At 41.2% G+C, this 25,489-nt stretch overlaps 1 protein-coding gene across 2 annotated transcripts in view; it reads right to left on the reverse strand.

Annotated features, from left to right (window-relative positions):
* The window catches only part of ENTPD7 (ectonucleoside triphosphate diphosphohydrolase 7), a 1,330,884-nt gene that overhangs the window by 170,281 nt on the left and 1,135,114 nt on the right, over positions 1-25,489 (reverse strand). For both annotated transcript variants that reach the window (XM_044056723.1, XM_044056722.1), the window contains one exon: positions 24,993-25,154. In XM_044056723.1, the coding sequence (XP_043912658.1) occupies positions 24,993-25,154 (162 nt within the window). The remainder of the gene's footprint in view (positions 1-24,992; positions 25,155-25,489) is intronic.

Raw genomic sequence — 25,489 nt, forward strand, 5'->3', positions numbered from 1 at the left:
GCTCCTCTTGACAATTAAAATCTCTTTGGTTATGTGGCTGCTGAGCTTTTTAAATCTCTTCAGGAAAAGGGTAAGACTATGCAGGAATTTAAACATATTTTTGATTCCCCTGTTCCCAAATTTCAGAGGAATTAACATACCAAGTCTGCCTTTGTCCGTAGATAGTCTCATCCTCCTCCAAAGAGTAAAATGGGTGCTAGAAGGGCTCCTCCTGCTAAGTCTACTCAGACTCCTACAGCTCAGAAGCCTCTTTTTTCCAGACAAGCCTAGTTCTGTCTATCTTCTCCCCTCCCTCCTCAGCCAGGTTCTTCTATCTCTTTGTCTTTCCCTGTTGTAGATCAGTATGTATGTATACCTTTAAGAAACTTTCCATAGGCTTGCACAAGTGCATAAATACTGAGCACGTGTGAGCCTGACTGCCATTTTGTAGTAAGCTGGTAAGATATAAGCATGCATGTCTGTATAGTTTGTCAGTTAATCAGTTCATTTATATTTTGTACTGCTGCTAACCACCCTGATGTGTTTCTATGTAATAAAGCATATAAACGAACTACCCCATCTGATAGTCTTCAATTCTAAACCAAAACGAGTGATAAGGTGTCAGAATGGGATCCACAATTAAGACCAGGATGCACTCAGTTAATGTTGGAGGAATACAGAGGAATGGATCATTTCTACTACACATACAACTTGCAAAACAGGTCAGAAACGAATTCCTGGTACAAAAGCTTGCTTAAATGATTTCTAATTCGAAATATATAAAAAGAAGCACTCAGAGCACTCAAAATTAAGTTCCAGTTACACGAAATGTCCGAAACTGTGACGTATTGATAAAAATACTCAAAATAATTACAAAAATGTTTGAAGCAATGTTCGAATTTCATAAAATAAGGGAAATGACTACATTTTTTTCGCTATGTGCTACATTTCTGCATTAATTAAAGCTATTCGAGAAATCTGAAGTTTCTGAAGTGTTCGCAAATTTGTGCAGTATTACAGTACAGTTATTTCACAAAATACAGCCATTTCAAAGCACATTTCGCAAAGTACTGTATTTCAAAGAGTTTATTGTGCATTTGAATATCATTACAAGTACCTCGTGTGCGTGCATGTTCATACATAATTACAACGGCCATATTTAGTGTGTTTGGGCATACTTTGGCATGGCTGAAGGATTTTGTAGACCACCTCCACTTGTATTTCATAATAATAATGCAGAGAATTGGAGAGTTTTGAACAGGAATACAATATTTTCATACAAGTTGCATTTCTGACAAAGATGCATGTACAAAGGCATTTATTCTGCTTAATTTGGCTGGTTCAGAAGCCACAGAAATAGAGTGTTCATTTGTGTATGTTTGCAGGGTATGGGGAAACCGCCACATGGTGCTACTGGCTGAGTCAAGGGAAGACCCTGAATGCTTAAAACGTAAATTTAGAGAAATGTGCAACTCCCCCAGACAAATATTACAACAGAAAGGCACTTGTTCTACACAAGGGATCAAAAGCCTGGGGAAATGTTTGCAGCATATATAACTGACTTGAGAAACAAGGCTAAAACGTGCAGGTTTGGTGATTTATGGGATGAGCTGATAAAAAACAGACTTGTGAGAAAGATTTTGCTTCGTAAGTGACTTAACTTTTGTATAAGGCCAGTGAGATTTGTCAGATATATGAGCTTACAGAAAAGCACACAGACATGCATACAACAAAGAAATGCATGCTTCCAGTACCTAAAGTAAAGCTCCAGTTCCAGTAAAGCTAACATTGATAGTGTGCAGCACATGGTTAAAAGAAGCAGGCCCAAGCACATGCAACAGTCACTAGTAAACCCCGTAGATTTATAGCAAATTCCAGAGCATTCAGAGTCTCAGTGAAGCACAAGGGTGAGTCAGCAAACTCAAAGCATGTCCCCTCACCTAGCCTCATAGTCAACTGTCATAATTGTGGGGGCAATCACGTGTCTAAAAGAGAAAACTGCTTAGCTTTTGGTCAGCAATGCCATAGATATAAAAAGTGGAATCATTTTCAAAGATTTTAAAATCAAAACAGGCTCATTCTTTTATTAAAAGAGAACATTCAAAGACAAGTTGATCAATTAGAAAGCTGTGACCCTACTTTTTATGTTGATGGTGTGTCTGTGCTTAATGAAACAGTCAATGCAGTAGATTTGTGGGTAAAGAATGAAGTATTTTGTACTGCGAAAACCCATAGAGCTCAAAGTTGCCACAGGTTCAAAGTGCAATGTTACATCAGCAGAAACATTTGCTAGAGTGCTAGAGAGAAGCTTGATTTGGCAAAGTGTGCGAAGCTTGTTGCTTATGGTGGTGAAGAAATTCAGACTGACGGTTCAGTAGTGCTTTCATGCGTACAGTCGAAGAAGCATCTGGAGCATTTCTCCCCGTGCCTCCGCTGAAAACAGGCTCTGTGGAACCTAGTTGGACATTCCCGGTCAACAAATGTTAAATAAATAAAATAAATAAATAAGTTGCTGCTCTTATGCCAAATGTCACTGTTTTTTCTGTCTTAGATGCAAAAAGTTCATTTTGGCAAATTCTGCTTGATTGAAAATCTTCATTGCTAACCACTTTCAGTACTCGTTTTGGCAGGTACAGATTTTTGAGAATGGCATTTGGGATAAATTCTGCCACTGAAGTCTTCCAGTGTGCCATGGAACAAATTTTTTCTGGTTATCAGTGTGCTATTATAGTAGTTGCTATTCTAATAGGAGGTATTGGTAAAGCACAGCATGATAGAAACCTCAAGAAAGTTCTGGAAAGATCATGTGAAGCGGAATCCTCAGAAGTGCAAATTCAGGCTACTAGAAGTTACTTATGTTGGTCATTTGTTTACTAGATCAGGCTTATGACCAGATCCTTCCAAACAAACAGCAATTCTATAGATGCCAGTTTTCAAGCCCTACATTTTCTTGGCATGGCTAACTATCTAGGCCATTTCATTGCAGACTTAAGCCAACTTTCAGCACCGCTCAGAGTTGACACGCAAAGATGTATCCTGATCCTGGTCAGAACAGCACCAGAGAGAGTTTGATGTCCTGATACAGAGAATTGCCAGTCCACCAACTCTCAGATATTATGAAGTTCACAAACCAGTTACTGTTTCTTGTGATGCCTCCAAGTTTGGTCTAGGTGCAGTCATTCTTTAAGAGGGTAGACCAGCAGCATATGCATCCAGAACTCTAACCCAAACTGAGATGCAGACAGATTGAGAAAAAACTCTTGGCAATTGTGTTTGCATGTTCGAAGATCCATGATTATATTTATGGCAAACCTATTCAAATCGAAACTGATCACCAACCTCTAGTCACTATTTTGAGAAAGCCTATGCATACAGCTCCTGCCAGATTGCAATGCATGATGTTGAAATTGCAAAAGTATAATTTCAGTCTTAGCTACACAAAAAGTAAACTTCTTTATCTTGCTGAAACTTTACCCAGATTGCCCAGCAATATCACTGAACAGCATGAAAATGAGAAACTTGATTTTGAAGTCAAAGAAGTGAGAAATTTTTCGACCACACATCTTCATGAGCTTAGAAGTCACACAGCCTCAGATCCAATTCTTCAGAAGCTCAACCACTTTATCAGTAGAGGATGGCCTTCAAAGCAATCATGCTTACCAGTAGAAGTGCAATCATATTTTCCTTAAAGAGATGAGATTTTGTTTGACAATGATATCATGTAACACCCAAAAGTGATTGTTCCAAAATCCTTGCAACAAGAGTACATTACCATCTTGCACTCTGGCCACCCAGGAACTGATGCTACCAAAAGAAGGGTGAGAAGACTAGTATTTTGGCCTTCTATGTCAAAGGATATTGAGAGAGTACTTTATCTTGTTCTGTATGTAATAGTACTAAGCTGCATTAACAGAAAGAACCACTTCAGCTAACCAGATTCCTTAACTACCTTGGTCGACAGTAGCTACAGACATTTTTGAATGGAATGGTCAACAGTACTTGGTATTAGCAGACTCTTATTCAAATTGGTTCGAGATTGACCTACTTCCTACTTTACCATCCAGTACTATCATTACTAAGATGAAGCATAACTTTTCAGTCCATGATAGTCCAAAAGTACAGTTTTGTACCTACCATAAATGTAGATGTTCGAAGATCCACATTGCTGCAGTCATAACTTATGGGTAGTCCGCTGTCCTCGGTCGGCCCGAATACCAAAGTATTAGGCTGACGTCGGTCATGGGCGCTCAGAACTGACATCAGAGCGTCAGGGTATTAAAGCGCATGACCGACGTCATATCCTCAGTCTTTTCTTGCCCCAGATGTCAGAAGGCCCTAAAAAGAAAGGCCACCGCCAAAAATAGAATACTTCCCAAAAAGCATGTACAAACAACAGCTACCACCCAAACCATACAACCATTCCTAACTACAGAGGGGAAGGAGGGAGGGTAAATTGGACTGCAGCAATGTGGATCTTCGAACATCTACATGTATGGTAGGTACAAAACTGTACTATGTTCTTCATCTCACATTGCTGCAGTCATAACTTATGGGTAGAATCCCAAAGCAGAGGTAAAGGGAGGCTGGCAAAATCATAAAGCATTGGGAGCTGCCAAAATGCCCTGTAAGATTGCAGTGGCAAATCCAGCCCTAGATTTGGAATAAAGGGGAAGATGGTAATGTTTAGAAAAAGTGTTTACTGAACTCCAAGTAGCTGCTTCCAAAATATCTTTAGTAGCTACTCCCCTTAAAAAAGCAGTAGAAGTGGCAGTAGCCCTAGTGGAGTGAGGTCTGATTCCAGCCGGAATCTCCTTACCATGATGAGAATAACAAAAAGCAATACAAAGACCAATCCACTTAGAAATAGTTTGTTTTGAAACAGGTTTCCCCTGAGAACCCAAAGCAAAAGAAACAAACAACTGCTGAGACTGTCTGAACCCTTTAGTCTTGCTCAAATAATAATGCAACTGCCTGTGAATATCCAAAGTATGCAAAATTTTCTCTCCTTTATTTTGGGGATCTGCATAAAAAGTAGGCAAATGAACTGATTGGTTCAAGGCTACATTTGAAACCACTTTAGGCATAAAAGTAGGGTTAGTACGCAGAGATACCCTATCCTTATGAAAAATTAGGAAGGGTTCAACTGCCATAAGAGCCTGTAATTCAGAAACCCTTCTAGCAGACGTAATGGCCAACAACAACGCAGTCTTCCAAGACAAAAACTTTAACTCAGCAGTAGCTGCAGGTTCAAAAGGAGGTAAAGTAAGTTTTTCCAACACAAAATTGAGATCCCAGGCAGGAGTAGGAGCTCTACGTGGGGGTCTTATGTTCTATGCCCCTCTAAGAAATTGCTTAAACAAAGGATGAGAGAATACTGGTGGGTCACAGTCATAGTGAGCAGAAATGGCTGCAGCATGAACTTTTATAGAGGAGAAAGACAAACCCTTGTCTAATAATTCTGTAAGATATTGAAGAGAAACACTTAAATCAGGCCTGGAAACATCAAAGCTCTTTGTTTTGCTCCAAATTAAAAATCTCCTCCATTTATCAGCATAAACTTTCCTTGTACTAGGCCTTCTGGCCTCCAAAATAACATTCAAAACTTGTTGTGGAAGCTGCGACCCTCCAGGTTCTAGAACAGAATATGCCAGGCTTTTAGATGCAGGGACTGAATCCTGACATTGAGGAAATGATTGCCCTCCTGAGACAAAAGGTGCGGAATTGAAGGCAAAGGCCATGGAGGCTCCCGTACTAAACTCCTCAGCAGAGGGTACCAGTGCTGTCGAGGCCAATCTGGAGCTATTAAAATCATGGAGGGCTTGTCTTGTCTGACCTTCAAGAGTACCTTGAGGAGGAGAGGCAGAGGCGGAAAGGCATAGACGTGAAGATTGCTCCAACTGAATGATAGAGCATCCACTTTCCAAGCTGTGGGATGAAACACTTTTGTGCAAAACTTTGGCAACTGGAAATTTAGAGGTACCGCGGACAGATCTATGTCTGGAGTCCCCCATAGCACTGTCAATTTTCGAAATACATGAGGATCCAATTTCCACTCGTGGGGATCCACTATCTGTCTGCTCAAAACATCTGCTAAGGAGTTCTGTGCTCCTGGTAGAAACCTTGCCTGAAGATTGAGGTGTAAACTGAGAGCAGTCTCCCACAAAATCATTGCTTGTCTGCAAAGAGGGTACGAATGGGTTCCCCCTTGCTTGTTGATGTACCACATGACAGTTGTGTTGTCTGTTAGAATCAACACTTGCCCTGGGTGAAGTAAATCCTTGAAAGCCATCAATGCAAATTGGACTGCTAACATCTCCTTCAAGTTGATATGTAAATGTTGAAGTCTGGCAGGCCACGTGTCTTGAACCCATTTTCCATTGAGATGTGCTCCCCAAGCCTTGTCCGAGGCATCTGTCGTTAAATTCTGACTCGCCTCTGGTCGGGTCACAGAGAGTCCCTTATTTAGGTGACATTCCTGAGCCCACCACAAAAATTCCTTTTGAATGCAAGGTATTATTTGAATGACAGTGTCCAGATCTTGGCAGTGTTGTGTCCATACATTTCTGAGATACCATTGTAGCTTCCTCATATGCAGTTTGGCATTGGGAAGCACCAGAATACAAGATGCCATGCACCCCAAGGCTTGAAGGACTGTCCTTGCAGTCAGCCTGGACCGTAGAGACAATTGATGGAAGTAAAGTGTCAGGCTCTTTTGCTTGTCCGGGGTCAAAAAGGCCATCTGGGAAGCTGTATTCAGTCTCACACCCAGAAAGCACATTTCCTGAGAGGGTACTAGACTGGACTTTGTTTCATTCACAGAATACCCTAGGCACCTTAACACTGCCATCACATACTGTAGATGATGAAGGAGTTCATACTTGTCTTGAGCAAGAATCAGGCAATCGTCCAAATAAGGATAAATTTGTATTCCTCTTAACCTTAAGAAGGCTATCACTGGAGCCAGAACCTTTGTGAATACCCTGGGCGCAGTAGATAAAAGGGCAATGCAGAGAACTGATAATGTAAAGTCCCAGCCCGAAAACGCAGGTATCTCCTGCAACTGGGCCTGATAGGAACATGAAGGTAAGCCTCTGAGATCCAGAGTTACCATCCAGTGATCTTTGCCCAACAGAGGTAGAAGTTGTTGCAACGTCAACATTTTGAATTTTGGAATGTCCAGGTATGCGTTGAGGATAGATAAATCCAAAATCGGTCTCCAAGTGTTTCCTTTCTTTGGTACTAGAAACAGGCGAGAATAAAATCCTAGGCCCACTTCTGACAGAGGGACTTGTTGTATAGCCCCCATTTGAAGAAGTAAAGAAATCTGCTTGTGAGCCTCTACCCTTTGCTGAGGAGGAACATCTGGCATGCCTTTGAAAGGAGGCAATGTATGGAAATAAAACTTGTAGCCTCGGTCTATAATGTCCAACACCCATTTGTCTTGGGTGATTAATAGCCAGTTTTGCTTGAAGAGTGCCAACTTTCCTCCCAAAGGAGCTGCCAGACAGGAAGAATCTGGCAGCTGAAGATGCAGGTCATTGGGCCTGTTTACGAAAGGACTGGCCCCTGCCCTCACCTGTAGATTGTGCAGGTGAACTCCATGTTCTAGGCCTGAAAGAACTCTGAGCTCTGCCCCTACCACGTCTAGATCTACCCCTAGACTGTAAATCAGAAGAAGGATAAGCCCATCCCTTAGTAGGCCAATTCCTGCTAAACTTAGGAGGCTGCACCTGCAAAAAATCTTTAACAGTCTGCATAGACTTCGCCTTGTCTTCCATTTTCTTCAAGACAGACTCCACAGGAGAACCAAACAAAACTTCAGACTGTAAAGGAGCATCCAAAATTCTAGTTTTAACATGCTCTGACAAATTCTGATCCTTAAGCCAGGCGTGCCTGCGAATAACTGAACCAGTGGCAGCCACCCTGGAAGAAGCCTGTAAAGCATCGAAACCACACTGCAAAGAATGCTTACCCACCTGTTCAGAGGCATGTACCAAATCCTGTAATTCCTTACACTCTATGCCCTCTGCCAAAGCATCCACTTTAGATTTTAGCTGACTAAGGAGAAAATTCTGGTACTTTAACATATGAAACTGGCAATTCAAAGCCCTCATTGCTAAAGTGGAAGAGGTATACACTTTCTTACCCCATCTATCCAAAGCTCTAGCCTCTTTATCCATAGGAACTGGATTCTTTACAACAGAAGCCCTGACACCCTTAGGTCCCTGGCTAATAGTTTCTGGGTCAGCCCTTGGACTCTTATACAGATATTTATGAGCTTCAGGCACTCTGTAATATCTATCTGGCTTAACTGGCGCAGGAGGCAAAGAGTCTGGATTAAGGGAAGCCTCGGAGAAAACGTCTTGAACAACATCCAAAACAGGAGGTATAGCCAAGGGCCTATGCTGTGGTAAAAACAAAAATTCCCTAAGCCTCTTTCGGGAATCTGAGAAATCCTGACCTTCCCATTTAAAATGCTCCCTCATAGAATGCAGGGTTTCTGAAAAAGAAAAGTCCTCTGGAGGAGAAGCAGAAGGAGTGGAATTCTCTGCGTCTGAATCAGAAAAAGGAGGAAAATCCTGAATGTCTTCAGCCGAAGACTCTGAGTAATCTGAAGCCTGCTCCAAACTTTCCACCTCTGGCTCCACCCTAGGCCTCTTATCAGGAGGGGGCATAGAACCTCTGATTAAGGAAATTAAATCTTCTGCCATTTTAAGCATGTGTTTTTTAGGCACAGAACCTGCAGAACTAGGACTGACACCCATGGAAGGCAAACCAGGCCTGCCTTTGGAAGGAGCCTTAGAGATAGAGGGAGAAGGCCTAACCACCTTAAGCAAGGAAGGGAGAACAGCAACCTGAGAAGCCCCCTCAGCCTGACCTGACTCCTGAGAAGCCACATCTTGCAAAATTAAAGCCTCCCCCTGAGACTCAACTGAAACCTCGGCTGGATCCACAGATTCCACCGTAGTTTCTAAAGAACCGGCGTCCGGAACGGACGACTCATCCTGCCTAGACTTTAAAGATTTTTCTTTGTGCTTCTTCGCGGTAGCGGGCGTCGGAGGATCCGACGGCATATTATAATTACACCGCTCAAGACAAGCCTAGCGCAATCTAACCTACGTTTAATGGTGCGCTTATTAAACCTAGCACAAAAGCGACACCCGACTACGTCGTGCTCAGGTCCCAAACAAGGAATACAAAGAGAGTGGTAATCCCTATGCGGTATGTGTTTCCCACAAGAAATACAATTATTCACTTTTTCTGACATCCGGAATTAACTGAGGCAAGAAAAAACAAAAATATTCCCCAACGGGGTACTTAGCCCAACTTGGTTTCGGTCTGAAACTCAGTATACGAAAATTTCAGAATGCCGAACGGCACTTGCAAACGCTGCTTCTGCATCGGACCATGCGGCAAAAAAGACTGAGGATATGACGTCGGTCATGCGCTTTAATACCCTGACACTCTGATGTCAGTTCTGAGCGCCCATGACCGACGTCAGCCTAATACTTTGGTATTCGGGCCGACCGAGGACAGCGGACTACCCATAAGTTATGACTGCAGCAATGTGAGATGAAGAACATCAAAGTTATTTCTGACACACAGTTTACAAACCAGCAGTTCAAGAGAATTTCTGAAGAGTGGGACTTTATTCATGTTAAGAGTAGCTCTGAGTACCCACAGTCAAATGGTTTGGCAGAACATGCAGTTCAAAGTGTGAAACAATTAGCAGAGAAGTCTAAACAAGACAGTAGCTATGTTTTCCTGAATCTCCTGAATCTAAGAAATACTGCTCATGATAAAAATCTTGGTTCACTTGCACAGAGACTTCCTGTCAATACAAACCAGAACCACATTACCAATCAGCAGTAATCTATTGGTTCCATGTGTTAAGAACAAATTAGTGAAAGCTCATCTGTTAAAGAAGTTCTTATCCCAGACGTCCTATTATGATAAGTCCAGCAAACTCCTGAATTCATTACGAGAAGGGAAGATAGTGAGGATGCAGACGTCCAAAGGTTTTGATCGTACTGGAGTCGTGAAAGTGTATGTCCAGAGTCGAGATTGTGCACTGTAGAACCACAATGAGTAGAATTTAGGCAGAATCAGAAACAATTAGTACCAGTGTCTGAGCCTGTATTGCAGCATCTTGCCTGTCAAAAAGACTCTAGATCTCAGAATGAGTTATCCAGTGTTCCAGTTCTAAAGGACATTGCAGAAAATGTTCCTGAGAAGAATCCCAAAACTCTTAAAGCAAGTTGTTCACCAATGACTGTTCCTGTTGCTAAACCCAGTCCTTATTGCTATATCACTAGATCAGGTCCCATTTCCAGACCATGTTCCAGATACACAGCAACTTGGACATGAACTGTGTGTTTATTTCTTAGTGTTTGTATAATTATATGTCCTATTCATGTCTCATTTTATTGTGAGAAATTCATTAAAGAGGGAGGATGTAGATCAGTGTGTATGTATACCTTTAAGAAGCTTTCCATGGGCTTGCACAAGTGTATAAATACTGAGCACGCGCGAGCTGACTGCCATTTTGTAGTAAGCTGTTAACATGTAAGCATGCATGTCTGTATAGTTTGTCAGTTAATCAGTTTGTTTATATTTTGTACAGCTGCTATCCATCCTGATGCATTTCTATATAATAAAACATATAAGCGAACTACCCTACCTGTTTGTCTTCAATTATAAACTAAGACGAGCGACACCTGTCCCTTCCAAATTGGTTACATATCACTCAGGACTCTTGGGTACTTTCCATCATTCATCAGGGGTATTAAATGGTTTGGAAATCCCTTCCCCCTTTTTTTGGCCATTCCCCAACCTCCTCAGAAACAGCTGCCCTCTTTTCCAAATGTTCTTCAGAACCTTTCGTCTCAAGGAATCACCCAAGCAGTTTTGACTTCTGAAAAGGAGAGGGGATTTTATTCCAGAATGTTTCTGGTGCCCAGGAAAGAAGGAACTTTGAGACCCATTCTGGATCAGTCCCAGCTCAACACCTTTCTAAAAGTTCCTTCCTTCTGAATGTTATCCCTTCAAATCTTGTTTCCTCTTCTTTTTCCTCAGGCTTTCCTAGTCTCTCTGGATCTCAAGGACAACTAGCTCCATATTCCTATTCATCCCATTCTCAAGATATTCTTACTGTTCTCTGTTGCTTCTTTGCATTTTCAGTTCTCTGCTTTGCCCTTTGGCCCCTCTACTGCTCCAAGGGTCTTCACCAAATGCCTCACTCATGTGATTGCTTTCTACAGGATGAGGGGAATTCAGATCTTTCCTTATCTAGACGACATGCTCATTCAGACTTCCTCTCCAGAGATTTTGCTTCAGCATCTTCACTATACTGTTTGTCTTTTGCAAAGCCTAGGGTTTACAGTGAACTTCCAAAAATCCTTCCTGACTCTTTCGCAGGATCATGTTTTTCTTGGGTGCAAGCTCCAGACCATTCCAATGCTGGCATTCCTGCCTCCTTCCAAGGCTTTGACTCCGATTGCATTCTTTCAATCCCTTCTTCCAGTGACCTCCATTACAGCCAGAGAGTTTCTAAGGGCTCTGGGATACATTGCTTCCACCATTCCTATGCTTCCTCTGGCCAGACTTCATAAGAGAAAACATGAGTGGTTCCTAAAGTCAGCCTGGTTTCAACATTGTCACCCTTTAAACTTTCCAATTACTGTTCTCTCATGTCTCAAGTTAGAGCTCCAATGGTGGATTCATCAACTGTCCCTCAACTCAGGACTTCCTTTTCAGCCTCCAGGAACTCTTTTAGAATGCCTCAGATGTGGGGTGGGAAGCTTCCTTTGGCTGTCAGAAGGTTCAAGGCCTTTGGTCTCTTCTTCAAAGGAAAGACCATATCAATATCAAATAGATGAGAGCTCTTCTCCTGGCTCTTCAGGCCTTCCATTCTCTTTTCCTTCCAGGGCCCCTCAAAATCTTCAAAGACAATACCATAATGATGTGGTACATCAACAAGCAAGGGAGGGCACAATCTTACTTCTTGTGCACACTACCTCTTCAGGTTTGGGATTTAGCTGTCTAATATCAGGTAACTCTTCAGGCTGTTTATATTCCTTCAGATCAGAACATTGTGGCAGACTCTCTGATCAGGTCCATAACACAAACTCATGAGTGGATGCTTCGCAGAGATGTGTTTCTGGATATTGTTCACCATTGGGGTACTTTTCAGGTAAATCTTTTTTGCCTCCTCTCTGAACAGACAACTTCCTCTTTCTAGCACTACAGTCCCATGTCCTCTGGCTTGGAAGGTGGATGCCCTATCTTTTTATTGGAAGGAGATGTTTCTTTATGTCTTCCCTGCCCTTCCTCTTATGCCAAGGGTCTTGTTAAAGATAGAACAAGACTCTCCCAAAATCTTCTTGGTGACTCACTTTTGGCCCAGACAGCATTTGTTTCCTCTTCTTCTGTATTTAGCCAAGGGCAGTTGTCACAAGTTGCCTCACAGGGTGGACCTCTCACACAGGACAAGGGGTCTCTCATCCGTCCTCACTTGTCCACTCTTCAAATGACACGGTGGGTGATAGAGTTTTTGATCCCTTTTAGACAACTTTTTTACTGAGAAAATGTTTCAAGTTCTGCAGGACGCCAGAATACCCACTACCTGCAAATCTTATTTATCCAAATGGAAGAGAAACTCTGTTTTGTGTCTTGCTTGTAACCTGGATACACTTTATCTGGAAGTTCCATTTGTTCTCTCTCGGTTGTGCGAGTTCTTCAATGCTGAGCTGGCATACTCTTCTGTTAAAGCCCACTTGTTAGCCATTTCTTCTTGTCTGCCTTTGACTCTTCCTTTGACTTCTACATTTGAGATTAAACAATTCCTTAAAGGCTTTCTTCATATTAGGCCCCCAGGAAGCTTATTCCTCCTTCCTGGGACCTTAATTTTTTTTGAAAAAAATTGACTCAAGCTCCTTTTGAGCCTGCAACTTCAGCTTCTTTACAGCTGTGTTCTTGGATGACTGTTGTTCTTTTGGCCCTTACCTCAGCCAGAAGGGTGTCTGAGCTGCAGGCCCTTATGGCTGTTCCTCTTGTTTTGTTTTTTTTTCTTAAGGACAGGGTGTCTATTCATACACTCCTTCTTTTATGCCCAATGTGGTTAATGAATCATCTCTTATCAGTCTATTCATTTGCCTACTTTCTTCTCTCCTCCACAGTCTGCTAGTGAGAGGGTTCTTCACTCCTGGAATTTGCATAGACAAATCTGATACTATTTGGATAAAACTAAACCCATTCGTAAATATGAGCACGTTTTTGTTTCCTTTCATCCTAGGTCTTTGGGTTTGGCTGTTTCTAAGCAAACTATTTCTTGGATACAAACTTTATCCTTGAGGCAGCTACTTGCACTTCTGTGCATACTTTTACCAAGCACTATAAGCTGGATGTGGTTTCTAGGGCTAGAGCTGGATTTGCCAAGGCTATCCTGCATGGCTTTATTGAAAGGTCTGCTGGACCTTCCTCCTCCCATCTTTCCTCCTGAGCTTTTGTACTCTTCCTGCTGTAGGGAATACTGCAACAGTGATATAGAATGACATGGTACAGTTCTGTAAAATCTTACCATTAACAGTAGATGACCCTCTCTTCACTGCTGCAGTATTTGCCACCCCCCCCCTATTTCTTTCTCCTTCTGGAGGCAAATGGTCCTCATTTCTCCTTGGACTGTTCTTCCTCCTGAAGCTTTTCAGTTCTGAGGATGGTATGTCTGTACATCACCTTTATGCCTTACGCCATGTACAGTGAGCATACATGTGACATAGGTTCATAGGTGGGTACTAGGCTATCGGTTCCGGCGCCTATACAAGTCCAGCCAAAAAAGTTCACTGGTTTTCGCCACCCAAGAAAGTTATTTTCCTGCACCCCTGTCTAGCAGAGCCACAGAAGTGATCCCCGGGGTGAATTTAATATTTCCCATCCAACTGTCGAGATTTTTCTTAAAGAGGACTAATGAGGAGCTTTGCTTGACATGAATGGGTAAGTCTGTTACAGGAGTCTCTGGGACAGAAATCTATCCCTCCAACATGTTCTGTTTATTGTGATGGCAAGGTTTAGGTCCCTGGAGCATGTGGCTCGGAGGGATTGGGGTTTCTTTAAGTGTAGCATGTACAACAGATCTGGGTTTGACATGGCTTTGTATGTTAGGCAGTGGTTGCCTCTGAGTAGGCGATAAGCGATGGAGTAGAGCTGGAGTTTTTTGAGACGGTCTGCGTACGGCATCTGTTTGAGGCTGGTAATCTTCTTAGTGAGATATTTCTGTGGCCCTTCTAGTTGTTGTAGATGTCTTGCGAGGTACATGCCAAACGGGGTCTTGTACTCTATAATGGGTCTGATGAGGGATGAGTAGAGAGGAACAATGACCTCTTTTTTTCTAGAGGTGAACCCCTTTGTGATGAGATGTGCCATGCAGAAGGATTTCCTGATTACTGTGGCAATGCTATTATCAAAGGAGAGACTACTGTCCACCTGTGTCCCAAGGTCTCATCACACTTTCGGTGTTTAGTAGGCTAAGACGTCCCTATTACAACCGAAGGCTTTTTATACTAGGAATACTGCAACAGTGAAGAGAAGGACATCTACTGTTATGGTAAGGTTTTATACAACTGTACTTTCAGCATTTGACAAAAATAAAGAATTTTAGTGAACAGATGGTTAAACAAAGAAATATTCATAAAGGATGCCATATTGTCAAGGATGTCCTCTGAGTAGTATAACATTTGCATCAGTTAATGCATTGATACTTACATTACTAATGAAAGGATAAAAATTTCTGTTATGTTGACTTATGTAGATGATTTTAGACTAATTATGAAAAACAAAGTCTGGATGAAAGAAGTAATACGTTACATATATGAATGCTTAAACACAACAGGCATGAATTTAAATAAAGACAAGAGTAAAGAACTGGGTGATATAGTAAAGACAGGAGAGCCATCTTTTTTGATGAAAGAAATGTGTGCCTTAGGTATAAGATTTGGAGGGAAAAATGTAAGTGAGGAACAATGGAAAAGGATAAGAGATGACATATACACTGATGAGGAAGAAAGAGGTTTAGGATTAATAAACCCAACTGTGTATACTGCTTCACTGAATTTTTATAGAGTTTTGCTTTGGATAAATTATAAAAACGAGAAGCTTAACAATAAATCTATTGAAATATAAATAGGACTTTATTGGGATATGTTAAAAAATTCAAAAGAGGAAAAGGAAGTATAAATAATAAGAGATATCATCAAGAAAAAAAAATACTTTCATGGAAAATGAAAATTGGTGAAACTGAAAATGACAGGAAAGTGTGGTATAAAAATATCATGATACAATATTACTACATTAATCCCTGGACTGATTTAACAAATGAAAAAGTTAAAGCTATAAAAGTATGAAAGGCATGTTTGTAATAAGCAAGAGGAATGCCAAGAATTTTTATGGAGATTAGTAATTACTAGTTACAGGAAATATGCCATATAAAAATAAGTGAAAGTTTTATATACTGTTGCAAAGAGAAAACTACATAACATGTTTTCTTACAATGTATAAGGGTTACAAAATTAACTGTGTTAAAAAACTATGTGAAGAAAAGTTTTTGAAGGTATAAAAAGTACAGTTGTGTACCTACCATAAATGTAGATGTTCCGAGTGTATTCACTGTTGCAGTCATTACACTTGGGTTATCCTGCTGGCAGGCGACCCGCAGTCGGCCCGAGTTCCAAAGTCTTGGTCCGGCGTCGGTTGCTGTCGCCTCTTCCCTGACGTCAGTGCGCCAGGGGTATAAAAGTTGCAACCGACGCCATTTTCTTCAGTTTTTCTTGCCCCAGATGTCAGGTGCCCCCAAGTAGGAAGGCTGGAAAGATAAAATTATGCCAAAAAACATGCATATATTACCATAAACATTTCCTTCATCTACAAGCAAATACACTACATAGGTAGTATAGAGATGAGAAGTACCGAAAAGTCCCAGCAATGGAAAAAGGGGGATGGTGGGTGGGTAACCTGGACTGCAACAGTGAATACACTCAAACATCTACATTTATGGTAGGTACACAACTGTACTATGTTCATCGTGTTTCACTGTTGCAGTCATTACACTTAGGTAGAATCCCAAAGCTGAGGTTGGGTGGCTGGGTCTAAATTGGATTTGGAGAGGCTAACAAGCCCTGCAGAACTGCAGTGGCAAAGCCTGCTCTGGATTTAGAGTAGAGAGGTAAGTGGTAGTGCTTGGTGAAAGTGTGCACTGAGCTCCAGGTTGCAGCTTCTAAAATGTCTTTGGTTGGTACTCCTCTGAGGAAAGTTGCTGAAGTGGCTGCTGCTCTGGTAGAATGAGGCCTAATGCCCTTAGGCACTGATTTGCCATGTTGTGCATAACAGAAGCGGATGCAGTGTCCTATCCATTTCGAGATTGTCTGTTTTGTGATTGGCTTTCCTTGTGATCCTGCAGCATATGCTACAAAATGTTGCTCAGTTTTTCTGAAAGCTTTTGTTTTGTCCAACTAGAATCGTAGCTGTCTGTGTATATCCAAAGTGTGCAGACGTCTCTCCCCTTTATTCTGAGGATTTGGATAAAAAGTAGGTAAATGAATGGTTTGGTTTAAGGCCACATTGGAGACCACTTCTGGCATGAATGTTGGGTTTGTCGTAAGAGAAACCCTGTCCTGATGAAAAATGAGGAAAGGTTCCACAGCCATTAATGCATGCAACTCTGAGACTCTTCTTGCTGAAGTTATTGCTAGGAGCAGAGCAGTTTTCCATGACAAGAATTTTAGATCAGCTGTGTTGGCTGGTTCAAAAGAAGGCAGTGTGAATTTTTCTAAAACAAAATTGAGGTCCCAAGTAGGTACTGGTGCTCTCCTTGGGGGTCTCATGTTTTTTGCCCTTCTGAGGTACTGTCGTAGTAGAGGATGTGAAAAAAGAGGAGGTTCCGTATTGTAATGAGCTGAAATGGCAGAGGCATGGATTTTAATAGATGAGAAAGATAAGCCTTTGTCCAGCATCTCAGTTAGGGATTGTAAAATCTGAGGTATATTAGGGACAAGTGGTTCGAGCCCTTGTGCCTGGTTCCAAGCACAGAATCTCTTCCATTTTTCTGCATAAGTTTTCCTAGTGCTGGGCCTCCTGGCTTCTAAAAATGACATCCATAACAGCTTTAGAGAGAGGTGCAGTCTGAGTGGCTACATTATCTGCCATGCTGCCAGGTGTAAGGTTCTGAGTTGACTGTGCAGAATCTGATTGTTTTGTTGTGTCAGAAGATGAGGAATTTGAGGTAGAAGCCAAGCTGGGCCTTGAGACAAACTCTTTAGGATTGGGTACCAGTGCTGGCATGGCCAGTCTGGTGCAATCAGGATCATTTTTGGCCTTTCTTGTCTGACTTTTAGTAGCACCCTGGTGAGAAGAGGCATCGGAGGGAAGGCATACACTGTCAGGCCTTTCCAGCTGAATGATAGAGCATCCACTTTCCATGCTTGAGAGTGATAAGTTGTTGTGCAAAATTTCTGTATTTGGTAATTGTGAGGGGAGGCAAAAAGATCTATGTCTGGGCATCCCCATTTCCTCGTTATCATGATGAACACTTGTGGATTTAGCTTCCATTCGTGAGGATCCATGAGATTTCTGCTTAGTTCATCTGCCAGTGTATTTTTTGTTCCTGGCAGGAATTGTGCCTGCAGATGTACTTGATAGGTCAGTGCTGTGTTCCACAATGTCATGGCTTGTCTGCTTAGGGGGTAGGAATGTGTGCCCCCTTGCTTGTTTATGTACCACATAACTGTGGTATTGTCCATCTTTATTAATAGTTGTCCTGGATGTAGTAGGTCCTTGAAAGCTGTCAGGGCATTCTGTACAGCTAGCATCTCTTTTTGATTGATGTGAAGATGCATTTGTTCCTTGGGCCACGTGCACTGAATACATTTTCCTGCCATGTGTGCCCCCCAGGCATAATCCGATGCATCCATTGTTACTGTCTGCCTGGCTGTGGGTAAGGTGAAAGGCTGTCCCTTGTTGTGGTGACAGGCCTGGGACCACCATCGAAACTCCTGTTGTAGGCAGGGAATTAAAGTTATGATTGTCTCCAGGCTGTGACCATGCTGAGTCCAAACACTTTTTAGGTACCATTGTAGTTTCCTCATATGCAGTTTTGCATATGGAATTAGTAAAATGCAGGATGCCATGTAGCCCAGGGCCTGCAGAATTTTTCTTGCAGGGAGCTGGGTTTTTGTTGCCATCATTTGAAAGTAATGAGTCAGTTGCCTTTGCTTGTCTGGCGTGAGATAAGCCATCTGGGCCGTTGTATTTAAGCTGGCACCCAGGAATATTATCTCAAGAGGGCACTAGTTTTGATTTCTTTTCTTTTACTGTGTACCCTAGGCAAATTAGCAATCTTTTGACAAATGGCAGATGCTTTAGAAGAATGTCCTTGCTCTCTGCTTGAATAAGGCAGTCGTCCAAGCAGGGATATATTTGAATTCCTTTTTGTTTGCAAAATGCAATTACTGGTGCCAGGCATTTTGTGAAGACCCTGGGCGCAGTAGATAAGCCAAAGGGCAGTGCAGAGAATTGGTAATGCATTGAGCCTGCTATGAATCTGAGATATCTTCTGCAAGAATGTCTGATTGGGACATGCAGGTATGCCTCCTTGAGGTCCAAAGTAATTAGTCAAGCCTTCTTGCCCAGCATGGGCAGAAGTTGTTGTAGTGTTAACATTTTGAATTTTGGAACATCCAGGAAAGTATTTAGGATTGACAGGTCCAGTATTGGTCTCCAGGCTTTGTCCTTTCTGGGTACTAAGAAAAGTCTTGAGTAAAATACTTGTCCCTGTTCTTGCTGTGGAACTTTTTGAATAGTTCCCATGTCCATAAGAGCAGCAATCTGTATTTGTGACTCTGCCCATTGGTTTTGTGGCAGGTCTGGCATACCTTTTGGTTTTGGAAGCGTGTGGAAGTGGAACCTGTAACCCTGTGAAACAATATTCAGCACCCATTGGTCCTGGGCGATCATGTGGCAATATTTTGAGAAAAGTGCTAGCTTCCCCCCTAGGGGTGCTGCCAAAAGGTAAGTGCTTGGCATTTGCAGAGGAAAGTCATTGGGACTGTTTCCTACAAGGTTGTGATTTGTCTTCTCCTCCTTTGGGGGCTGAAGCACCCCATTGGTTAGGAGCCTTGGGGCTGAGAGCTGCCTCTTGGGCATCTGTATCTGCCTCTTTGTGGCCTGTCTGACACTGGAAAGGACCAATTTTTTGAAAGCCAGTTTCTACTTAATCTAGGTGGTTGAACCTGTAAGAAATCTTTCACTGTCTGCATTGACTTTGCTTTATCCTCCATTTTCTTTAACACCTCTTCTGCCTTAACACCAAACAAAGTATCGTGCTGTAATGGAGCATCCAATAATTTTACATTAACATGGTCAGGTAAACTTTGTTCTTTCAACCAAGCATGCCTTCGAATAACAGAGCCTGTAACTGCAGCTCTACAAGAAGCTTCTAATGAATCAAAACCACATTGCAGAGTATGCTTTCCCACTTGTTCAACTGCATGCAATAAATCCTGCATTTCTTTACTGTCAGGACTCTCTGTATTTGAAACCATTTTCTGTTTTAACAGTGACATGAGGTACTGTTGGTATGTAAGCATGTGAAACTGACAGTTTAAAGCTCTTACAGCTAAAGTAGCAGAAGTGTAAACTTTTTTCCCCCATCTGTCCAGAGCTCTGGAATCCCTGTCCGAGGGGACAGGATTTTTAGCAGTGAAAGCCTTAACCCCTTTAGGACCCTGAGAAATTGTTTCTGGGTCTGCAGCTGGGTTTTTCTAAAGAAACTTATGAGAGTCAGGGACCCTGTAGTACCTGTCTGGCTTGACTGGTGCAGGGGATAAAGAATCAGGAGACAGACTGGATTCAGAAAAAACATCATCAACAATATCAAGCACAGGGGGGGATAGCCAGGGGCCTTTGCTGAGACAATAAAAGGAAGTCTCTGAGCCTTTTCTTGGATTCTGAATAATCCTGGCTCTCCCAATGGAAATGCTCCCTCATGGTGTGCAGGGTTTCCCCAAAAGAATAATCCTCAGGCGGAGAGGCTGAAGGCATGGACTCTTCTGTATCAGAGTCCTCATAGGGAGGGAGAGAATATCCCTGATCAGAAGAGGAATCAGAAGAAATGGAAACCTGGTCAGAGGAATCATAATCAGTGTCTTGCCTAGGCCTTTTGTCAGGAGGGGGATGTGAACCCCTGATTAAAGTAATTAGGTCTTCAGCCATTTTAAGCATCTGTTTCTTGAATGCTGTACTTGTTTCCTTGTATTTAATGGTGTTTTTGACTTTGCCTTTGCTGCTGTAGTGGGCTTAATTGTAAGCTGTGAAGGTTTGAAAACACCCTCAGAAGCCGATGCCTGCTCAGCGGCTCTGGACCCATCTGAGGGTATAGTTTCCGTAGGCCCAATACCTTGAGTTTCCACAGGCCTCGGTGTCTCCATGTGGCTGTCGGTTACGGCCTGTGGCTCTGAGGTAGCGGGTGTCAGGGTCTGCGAAAGCGCTTCACTGATAACTGGCGAACCGGCGACTGGCCTAGAAGAGGCTTCGTCGGTTTTGGACCTCAGATGCCTGTCCTTTTCTTTGTCTTTGCGTTTTTTATAAATTCTGGTCATCGGTTGTTCCAACGGCATTATGTAATTAAACCTTCGGCCAAAGTAATGTAAAGCAAAATCAAACCGACGTTTAATAGTGTGTTTATTGAATCTTGCACAAAACGGACAACTAGTAACATCGTGGTCAGGGCCTAGGCAAGGAATACAGTAGGAGTGAAAGTCCTTATGAGGTATTTGCTTCCCACAAGAAATACAATTATTAACTTTTACTGACATCGGTCTGGAGCAAGAAAAAGTTTCCCCAACGGGGTATTTAGCATTATTGAAGACTTCGGTTCTGAAACTCAATTTTGAAAATCTCAGGAGTCAGCCGAGCGGCACTTGCGAACTGCTTTTGCTTCGGGCACCACGCGGCAAGAAAGACTGGAGAAAATGGCATTGGTTGCAAGTTTTATACCCCTGGTGCACTAACGTCAGGGAAGAGGCGACAGCAACAGACGCCGGACCAAGACTTTGGAACTCGGGCCGACTGCGGGTCGCCTGCCAGCAGGAGAACCCAAGTGTAATGACTGCAACAGTGAAACACGATGAACATCAGGTGAATGATATAAATATGGATATGATTATGTACAGATATTATAGGCATAAAACTAAGGAATATGTTACTAAAGTAGATAAAATATTATTTTATGTTGTGTGGACCATCTGAAATGGAAGGATAAATGAAAATATGTTTAATGGTAAATGGAGATTAGCAGTAATTTTAAGAAAAATCAGATGGTGGTTGTAGAAAAAGGAATGGGGGATCTAATACGGACAATGATGACAGAAGTTCAAATGATAAAGGTAACTAATATGATGGTATAATACAGGAAAAAGTGGAAAATTTAATTGTATACATTATGAATATGTAGTTTTGTAAATAATATTGTAAACAAGATAAATAATGCTTTAAATAAAGGACCCCTACTCTTTTCGATAAGTGAGATGGGATCTTTTACATCCACCTGAGCTACCACTAGCTTAGGCAAACTGGACCTTGGTTTAACTCATTAACACCTATGTGATGTGGAATATCACACCTCTAGCAGCCTACACACAGCCTTGCATTCCAGAATATTTTCTGAAAAATTAACTTAAGCACAAGAAAGACCAATGTAAACATTTTGTAAACAGTAACAGCTATTAAAATGTACAAATGGTAATATCAGTATGAAATATTATTTACAGTCATAATAGTGCATTCATAACATCTCCATAAGTACTATAACATTTTATAATGCACACAAACCCAAGAATTATATTTTTGTTAAACTTTCACGAACAAATTGGAGTATCTTGGAAACTGTAATACCTAGACATATAATTTTAGAACACTGTAGTTAACCAGAAATAAAGCTGTCACATAGCAAGAAAATCCTCTCTGAATGTATGCTTACCGAGATATTTTCAGAAATATGAAAATATGTTTAACTGTATTATTAGCAACATAAATAGCACTGAATATCTCTCAAGATGTGCAACCTGCATTACAAACAATGATATTTTTCTTCAACAATGTCTGAAATTTCACCTGATGCCGTGCAATAGTCTACAAGTCACTACCATTAATTTCATAATTACTACCACATCACAGAAAAGCAATTAATCAATATATTAATCTTCTGGCTTTCAATAAAGGTCTTAAAGGAACCATGGCATTCAAGCCATAGTCTTTATCTGCTCGCAGTTCAACAATTCATTTAGTCTCAGCCTTCTCAGTGTGATTTTTCACATTACCACCCCTTATATTTCTGGTGAGTAACTGAAGTACCATAGACTTTAACAGTTAAAGACACCCAGGAGAGGAAGGTCTCAGAGCCAGGGGAGAAAGCAAAGGAAAAGTTCATTAATGTGGAAACAAGTTTTACGACCAGACAGCAGAGAAAGGCCTAGTTCTTTGGTGTTTAATGTTTCATTGCACATTTTATCAGATGCACAAATGTCAGCTCTTAATAAAGGTTAACTGCTTTTTTTGTGATTTGTTGTCTTTAATATTTAAGGGTTTTAGATTTTTCTTGTTTTGTATTGGTCTGAAGAAGAACTTTTTTAGCTTGAAAGCACTTACCATTTATTAAAATTTTATAGTTTAGTCATGTATGTTCAAAGTCATATTTTAACTATTTATTAACCTGAAGTATACTAAAAAGAAACTATAGGTCTGAACGAGTCAATGTCTCATCTGAAGGACGGGATCAATTCAAGAAACTGAGTCAGAAAAGACTGATGCTATTAAAAGAAAGTCTTGGTCTCCCTAAATTCTAGTACGGATATACCTTCAGAATCTATTTCTCAGGCCTTTACCAGTTTGTAAAGACAGGAACACAAAATCAGCCTCAGATGATGCCACTGCCTCCTAAATGCAAAAGCATCTCCATCAGTACTGACACTGGAACTAGTTCTGGTCTCTCAAAAAGTCATTTTGGAAGTCAAACAGCCACAGCTTGAATTTTCCTGTATATCTAAGCTCCCTTCCCCATCCTCTCAATCTAAAGTAGGCAAGTTATCCAACTACTTTACAGCATCCTAATGATTACTTAAAAAATGTTGGAAGAGAATTCTAACTTTGTCAGATTAGTCACTAGGACTGACTTTAGTCCCTGGGTTGGGATCAATTCAGGTAAGAATTTAGCAACCGACACCTACATCAGTACCCACAAATGCTTTACAAAATTTGCATTTCTTCCCTTAGTATTTCATCTTAGATCACACAGACTCTTCTCATTCTTCAAACTCTACACCATATGATATTAATTTCAATGTGGCCATTATTGCCACGGGTATAATTAAAACTAACCTGTGATAGGCCTAGATTTGTGGCACAAAAGGGTGGAGCACTGAATGGGACACAGGTGACTAGGGATAAATTAGCAGACTGGCATTAGAACTATAGTTTATCAGAATCATCTTCTTCTGCTGGTATGACTGCATTTTACCCAATGTAGGTACAAGATGCTTTCTGGAGGCTAAATTAGGAGTATAAATGCATTGCTCCTTTGGAATAACAAATTTTCCTGTGGCACGGAAAAGCAATTACTTATTTGTGCCTTCATAAAGTTAATAATCCACTCTCTCCAACTTCTTTGTACTGCAGAAAACCTCAGGTTTTCTTTGCCTGTTCTGCCTTCTGCATCTACCATTTTCTGAAAGATTTCATTTGATTACTCAGATCTTTGTCAGTCTTTCCTTCATTTCTGTTTCTGACTTCTTCAAATTTAGCAGTTATTCAGATTATTTAATGTTTCTATTTTTTCCAAATATTTTTCATGGTTATTTAGTTTTCCAAAGTCCTACTTCTGAGTGCATCTGGTCTATTTTTTCCTTATGGTTTACTGGAAGCCATCTCCTGCATTACTGCTGCACATAGGTCTGCTTCTTACTAATCAGCCTTGAGATTCTTTTCATCCAAGTTGACTTTTATTTTTTTATTTTTTCACAGATTTTTTTTTCTTTGTTGCCTTTCAAACAGTGTATCTGCTAGCCAATAACTGAATTTCCCCCAGATGAAGAATTTTTACAGTTTTTAATACTTTCTCAGTTTTCATACTGGGAGAGCTGTACCTGCCATCCTTTTCAGTCAGCCACTATCATCCTTTAAGAAATCTAAATTTCTATCAAGCAATTTTACATTTCTTCAACAAATTACATACTGCACTTTTAGTCCCTTAAATATAAGGCTTTTGGTACACTCAATGCACTACTTTTGTTGCTCACAAAACACCTCTGCTGTTACCATATAAAGTCTCCAAAACTATATACCAGACGGGGTCTTAATAAATGTCTTAAGATTTGTTTTTCCTATGGCAATACCTCCACTTCTACGTCCTGGTTTCCCATAAGCCCTCCTTTTTGCATATTCACAATACTTTTTTTTTTTTTAATTTTTAGGTAGTTTGCAATTTGATATTCTCCTTGGAAACCCTTTCCCACTGAAAATGGTTACTGTATTCCCTGGCAGATGCGTATTCCTTTCCTACGGTTTTTCTTCACAATATTATAATCAAGATATGAAAAGTTACTTTTCATTGGATCCTGAATGAGTTGTTCTCACTGCATAAGGACAAGTGTGATCCCCAGAGAGTCGATGAAATAAATATTCCTATAGTCTGCTTCTGGAAGGCAGCACCAAGTGATTGGGACATGACCCACTATTTCTTGCCTTCTGAATAGTTTGTGCAAAAATGCCTGCCCAAATGAAAAAAATTGAAGCCCTGGGCTGTACAAAATAGGATAAGTCTAACAGTACTGTGACCACTCTGTTATTAAGTAAGGAAAAAGTAGATACTGTATTAATGTACAAAAGATTGGGGAAAACCATTAAATGTACACCACCCCATCAATCCTCTCTTCCTAAAGTGCAGAAAACATGTTATGTGTACGAGACAATACCTGAGTGGAAGAAAACGAGTCTTGTAGAGAATGGCTCCCAAAGTCCACTGTACTTCACGATCATACACCAGCTGTGCTGTTCTCAGGTTTGAATAATCAGTAGGGAAACCAAATCCTGAATGGAGTACTTCATAAATCCACGCAGATTTAAAGCACTGATATCTGCAGGAAAAGCACACAAAAAAATCAGTCTTCAGAAATAATAGATGCATTCTTATTGTATCAGTTGATTTATGAGGAAAGCCTACTTAATGTCTCTAGCCTTTCTGTCAATCACAGCCAGCATATGTTTTCCTCACAAGACTGTGTTTGGGGCACAGTCTGTGTCAGTGCATGCACTACACACCAGCACACTAGAACCCTCCTAGTTTGCCTCCCAGCCACTAGCAAGAACACTTCTAAAAAATCAAGAAATTACAGTGCTTAGGGGGCATGGCCAAGATAGTGAGCAGATGTTATGTGATCCTATCTCGCCTACATTCTGTACTGATGGGTTC

This window comes from Protopterus annectens, chromosome 14.part0 (assembly GCF_019279795.1).
Source record: "Protopterus annectens isolate FY-2018-M chromosome 14.part0, PAN1.0, whole genome shotgun sequence".
NCBI classification, from domain to species: domain Eukaryota; kingdom Metazoa; phylum Chordata; order Ceratodontiformes; family Protopteridae; genus Protopterus; species Protopterus annectens.